Here is a 6,482-nt window from a genome sequence, read left to right as displayed (position 1 = left end):
ATCAAAGGAAGAATGGAACGAATAGCTTCCATTTGGAAGGACGGTACCTTGAGAAACATGTTTAAACTCTTGAGGTCTAGAATTGGTCTGAAGGTTCCCTTTTTTATATATTGGAATAAACCCCAGTCCCTGTTCCTGAATCTAAATGGGAACAATCACTCCCATAGCGGAGAGATCTCCTACGCAGTGTACGAACGCCTCTCCTTTTGGCAATTAAACTTGAAAGCAGAAACCTGCCTATGGGAGGAAAACTTTAAAACTCCAATTTGAAATCCCTGGGACACTACTTTCTATTCCCCAAGGATTCTGAACATCTCGAAGTCTGAGTGAAGACGTAAAGTCTGCCCCTACAAGATCCCGTATCGGGGTATATCCGTCATGCTGGCTTTGATACAACAGAAGGCTATTTGGATCTTTTTTTTTTTTTTTTTTTTTTTTGAAATTCAGCAAATTAATAAACAAAAATAATTCCGTCAAGCCAGGTCCCAACAAGATCCTCTCCTTGTAAGGAATCGCTAAAAGCTTAGACTTAGAGCATACATCCGTAGAACAAGGCTCTAACCCTTAGACTTGAAATCTATGCTCCCAGTTTGTTAACTTGAAAGGAAGCATTTAAAATAAAGGAATTAGCCAACTTGAAAGCTTACATCCGATCCTGGAGTTTATCCAGGAGAGGTTCTGACTTAGTATCAGACAACGCATCAAATCAATATGCCGTCACACTAGTGATGGTAGCAAAATACACAACAGGTTACCTTGGAAACCCTGGTGTACATCAATTTTTTAACTTTTTTGAAAAACCCAACTCTCCTCTAAGGGTATAGGAGTTCCCTTTAGCTAGGCCGGAAACTACTCCTTCCTAAGACGGCTATGGAAAACATCATTTCAAATATAGGGAATGCAGTCTCTTCCATTCCTTATAACTCACTGGCCGCACTATACTGCACCAGTAGTGTCGGAGCTGCCCAGGGTAGCTAAAACCTCCTAAAGTAACAAATGGAGGTGTGCAAGCTAAAAAAAACTGAAAGAAACACAGCCTCGGGTTCAAATAAAGTCATTATTCATCTGAGTCTGAGAATACTCTCCCAGATAATCCCAAAGTATCTTCCTCTTTCAGGTAACAGGAAAAAAACATTCGTAATAGCATCCTCTAGAAATGTTTTCTACCATGTGGTAAAAACATAATGCATGAAATGCAGAGCAACTCCGGGTGGAGTTTGAGAGGAAACGCAGGACACTGCATGTGGGATAGAAAAAATTTGTGGGACACTATAGAAGAAAATAGTGGCATAGATGGATCATTGTCCACAGACTCTTAAACAGTAAACGCCTTAGGCGTAAGTTCAGAAAAAAATGAAAATTTTTATTAAAAATAATGAACGCTAAAATATATTTCTAGGTTGGGCTAGAACCCTTAACCTTGTGTATGCTAGGCTTTTGCTGATCTAAAAACAAGGTTAAGGGTTCTAGCCCAACCTAGAAATATATTTTAGCGTTCATTATTTTTAATACAGACAAAGTGTTAGTCTCTATCGGGATCTAATTTAGATATAACCCAATTATACTTAAGAGGGAACAGTCACAAAATGTTCACATTTTTAGAATATATATATGGGCCATGCACTTCTAGAAACGTCATCACAGGTCACTCATTAATGTAAATACATGCTGTTTTTGGTTTTATGTATATGTTTCTCTTTGGAATTATATGACATGCACATGTTCTCTGATTGCTGTTTCATGTGGTGTAAATAATGACAGTACAAGCATTAGTGTACAGAAGCCATGATCTTAGCATAGAACTAACAGGAACAGGAAAATGCCAAAACAGGAAACAAGTGCAATAGAAATAAATCATAGAGTTGCATATAAGCTAAACATAACACCCATAACATCTCCCTCTTTTAGTGTTAATAAATCAACATTGTAAAATTTGGATGAGTCCTTGTAATAACACATTCTACAGGTTAAGTCTCTTGGGTGGTTGTGAATGTCTGCCACTACGGTTGAAGACTGGCCCTCCTTGTACAAAGAGTTTCTTAGCCCTCTCTGAGGTTAATGGGCTCTTCTCAATACTTGCTGGCATGCTCTGTGCTTGACTGCCATGAGGTATACCTGCTTGCTCAGGACTGTCATTAATATTAGTCTGTGGCATCACCTCTGTACATTCCTTACTGCCAATGGGTGAGTGTGTCCTTATAATAATCAGATGAGTCTGGTCTGTCAACTGGATATTAAGAATCAGGCTGCTCAGCCACTCGCAGATCCACACGATTGCGGCGATAAAGGGTTACTTCAATGTCCACAAGATAGGAGCGTGGTGCAAGTTTTTGCAGACAGGTACCCATTCTCCAACGACTTGTTCGATCTCCAGGCAGGGGTTTCATACGGATTCGTTCCCCAATATTCAATTCAGGCAAATCTCTGGCAGATGTGTCATATCGTGCCTTGAACACTTGCCTCTTAAGTCGTAACTTTTCTGGTATACCATGTATCACAGAGGGTTCAAGTAGCTTGTTGGCAACTGGTAAGGAGGTCTTTAATCTCCTTGACATCAGTCTCTGTGCCTGACTACTATCCATCCCCTCGGTTGTCTTTACCATCACTTTGTGCTTTCTTGCATACATTTTTAACAATCTTCACAGCAGATTCAGCTTTGCCGTTAGCCTGTGGATGACGTGGTGAAGACTGAGGGCTGTTATCAGAGATCACTTTATCTGCTTGTCCATGACGTGCAAACTGAGCCTTGCACCTCTTAACTGTAGTTTCAGTGGATAAGTCAGGAAGAAGTTCAATTTCCCAGAAGTCTAAGTAATGATCAACTAATATCAGATATTCTTTTCCTGCGTAGTTGAATAAATCTATACTGACGATCTGCCAAGGACGTGTAGGTATCTCATGTGACATCATGGTTTCTTTTTGTTGCAAATGTGCATATTCATTGCAAGTTGGACAATTGCTGACAAAGTCTTTGATTTCACCTTGCATGTTGGGCCAGTAAAGAGTATCACGAGCTTGTCTGTAGCATGCCTCACCCCCAATGTGACTTGAGTGTATGCGTAATAACATCTCAACATCGATATATGTTCAATTTTTATTGTATTATTGTTTTTTAAAATTCTTTATTGTTAATTGTATGGAGATGACCTCCACATCAGATTCCGGGTCATTGTCAGGTATAAATAGTAACCTGTTAAACACCTTTGTATATGCCTGAGGAAACGGTCCTTTACGGACTGAGAAACGCGTAGCAAATAAATACTTTGTTTTTATACAGACCCGGTTCTTTGCTATTTAATATACTGCTGCTTGCAGTGCTTTTATCCAGTTGGATTTTAAACAGCATTTTCCTTATACTGACATCGTCAGTCCGTTTGGGATTAAGTTCGATCGTGTGAGCAGCACTTTTGGGAAAACCAACACAGCCGTTTGAACTTCTCCATTGGCGATCCGGCTTACTTCACGATTCACAGCTAATCTCATCTACCTCTCTCTACTTACCCACTGGTCTCCCGGGTGAGACCTCCAGCGTACTGACTGCTGGTCCTGAATGTCAGCCTGCCTGCACGCACCTAGTTGATTCAAGGTGCAACTCTACTTGTGAGTAGATTTTATGCAAATTATTGTTGTCATAAACTGATTCACACTATGTTGGCGCCCCTTGTCTTTTCATCCTCTTAGATTTCCTGATCCATCACACTGTGGACACAAGCGGAGCAAAAGCCTTATGTTATGAACTTTTGTTGTCACTATATCCTATATTTTGAAGTGGACTTTCTTTATCTTTTTGTTTGAACACTTAACCACAATTTTTTCAGGAATTGGACTTTTTACTATATCGGACACTGGGAGTTATATATATATACATTTTTTCAAATTTTTACACTCCTTGTTTTTTGCTTTATGTTTTCTATGCAATATTCTATTTGTTCTTATTGCATCACAGTTGTCCAAACTGCCACGGATTGAAATAAGTTTTCACACTTGTTATTTATAACAAATTCATACCTACTTTCACAATATATACACTTTTATCTATGAGACACATTCAAACAGATATCATTTCGAACTAAAGGGATATTTATTTCATATCACTGCCACTTTCACATTAGCGCGTCCCCTTAGTTTTTTCTTTTAGAAATTACTTTAACTTATTATTAGTAATCAAGGGTCCAAAAGTGGCCCTTAGATATGCCCCCACTCCTCCCCCACTTGGGATATAATTGCCAACGCTTGTCTAAATGTGATCATATAATTGAGTGGAGGACAATCAAACTCCATAATAATCCTCTATATATTATCTTTTCTTTAATATGTTCAGTTTCTGAGCCCTTCCTAATGAGTGCCTTTTATACTATTTTTTTTAACAAGAAACATTTAGCACAATACATTTATACTAAAAAAACAAAAAATGAGGAAGTACATAAAATGCACAATTTACTATTGTACTCCTGCTTTATAGAAAAAAAGCAAATCTCTTTTCACACACCATTAACAAACATACACCTTTATTATAGAAAGTCAAGAACGATCATATAGATCAAAATAGCTCATATAACAATAAAAATCTGATACTCAATATTGCCATTAATTGCGCAATAAATAGAAAATAATTCAAATGCATCAAGATTTGAAAAAATATTCTGTACGTGACAAATTGGACAATGAAATTGAAATACTATTGACATTGTATTGTTCCTAACACCTCTAGTTGTAATCACAAAAGAGAACTTCTGCCCCATATGCAAGTAAGTATCATTTAAAAGGATATGTATTCTAAACGTTGAAAACAATTACGTTGTCTTGTTTCTGTATTTCATCTCAACTTGAGCTTTTGAAATGTATAAAGATCTGAACAAAAATACTTTGTGCTTGAAAGTAAAGTAACTGTCTAACATTATAGGTGTGTAGTCAGTGAGCCATCTCCCATGTAAGAGCTGTACACCTATATGTAAAAGGCTGTGTTGTCTGGACAATTACTTCCCTAGTTTCGAACTTCTTCAAGTCAGCAGGAATTTGCCTTTTACATATTGTGTAGAATTCTGTGTGGTTGCAATAGAGTAAAAGCTAGAGACCAAGTTCTTTATCTCTATTCTTTTTTTATTATTTTAACCATTGTTCAAACTGTCCCCAAAAAAAACAAAACTGTTGATATATTTACAACATGGTATATTTTTCAGATATGATGACATTATAATCATTGGGTTAAAAAAGTAAACGTCCATTGATGAAACTAGCAATGTAATTGCCTTAATTACCAATTCCCCAGTTTTGCATAACCAATACAGTTATAATTATACATGTTTTACCACTGTAATTACCTTGTATCTAAGCCTCAGCAGACTGCCCCCTTATTTCAGTTCTTTTGACAGACTTGCAGTTTAGCCAATCAGAGCTGTCTCCATGGTAAATTCACGTGCATGAGCTCAATGCTATCTATATGAAACATGAACTAATGCCCTCTAGTGGTGAAAAACTATCAAAATACATTTAGATTAGAGGCGACCTTCATGGTCTAAAAAATTAGCATATGAATCTCCTAGGTTTAGCTTTCAACTAAGAATACCAAGAGAACAAAGCAAAATTGGTGATAAAAGTAAATTGGAAAGTTGTTTAAAATTACATGCCTTATTTGAAACATGAAAGTTTTTTTGGACTTGACTGTCCCTTTAAAAGAACTACATCTGAATGAAAAATGTATGGTAAAGGTAAAAAAAAACATTTTTTAAACTTTCAAAGCCACTTAAAAATGTAAAATAAAATCAATAGAAAAAAACAGCAATTTAAACTTCATTAGAACAGATTATTTGTCCATCATGATTTTTGATGGATTTTCTACCAGTTCATCTGATCTCAAATTCTCAAAAAAAGTTGGAAAAACACAGCAGTTTACTTGAAAACAGGACTTGCTTACTTACCTCTTTTGGCAAAGACATTAGTTTGTTTCTATCAATATTCAAATTGCATAGTTTTTTTAATTTCCCAAGGCTTTTTGGCAAAACCTGTTGACAAAGAAAGAAAAGTTTTGTTCAGTAATGTGTATTAGTGTGTATTAGAGGTTTACTTAACGAGTTTTCAAGATGCCACATAAGCAATAATTTGTGTTTAATGAGGATATCAGTTGGAGAAAAACCTTCTGGCTCTATTTAACTCATCTATATTTGACTTTTCAAAGTCTTTCCAACTTATTTAAATCTTCTTTTTTTTTCTCTTGCTGCTTCTAGTAATACTTTAAAAAAAAAAGACTAATCCATCAAGGTGTAGATACCTCTACAAAACATCAGCATATTTTGAATACAACATCATATCTATAGATATAAACAAGCTTCAATAGAATAAACCAGACATGTGACAAATGTGTAACATTATAAATGTACAACGCGACACATCCTAAAATGAAAAAAAAAAACCACACAAGCTGCCTTAATATTAAAGAGCAGTAGCAAAAAGTATATATTGATAACACAGTCCTAAACACTCTT

General features: G+C 36.2%; 1 protein-coding gene across 1 annotated transcript in view; it reads right to left on the bottom strand.

Annotated features, from left to right (window-relative positions):
- Positions 1-6,482, bottom strand: part of LRRC1 (leucine rich repeat containing 1) — a 447,671-nt gene that overhangs the window by 40,874 nt on the left and 400,315 nt on the right. The window contains exon 10 of the mRNA XM_053710387.1: positions 5,919-6,002. Coding sequence (XP_053566362.1) covers positions 5,919-6,002 — 84 coding nt within the window. The remainder of the gene's footprint in view (positions 1-5,918; positions 6,003-6,482) is intronic.

This window comes from Bombina bombina, chromosome 4 (genome assembly GCF_027579735.1).
Source record: "Bombina bombina isolate aBomBom1 chromosome 4, aBomBom1.pri, whole genome shotgun sequence".
Classification (NCBI taxonomy): Eukaryota; Metazoa; Chordata; class Amphibia; order Anura; family Bombinatoridae; genus Bombina; species Bombina bombina.
Note: the sequence above shows the minus strand (reverse complement) of the source record. Positions and strands in the feature narration are given on the sequence as shown.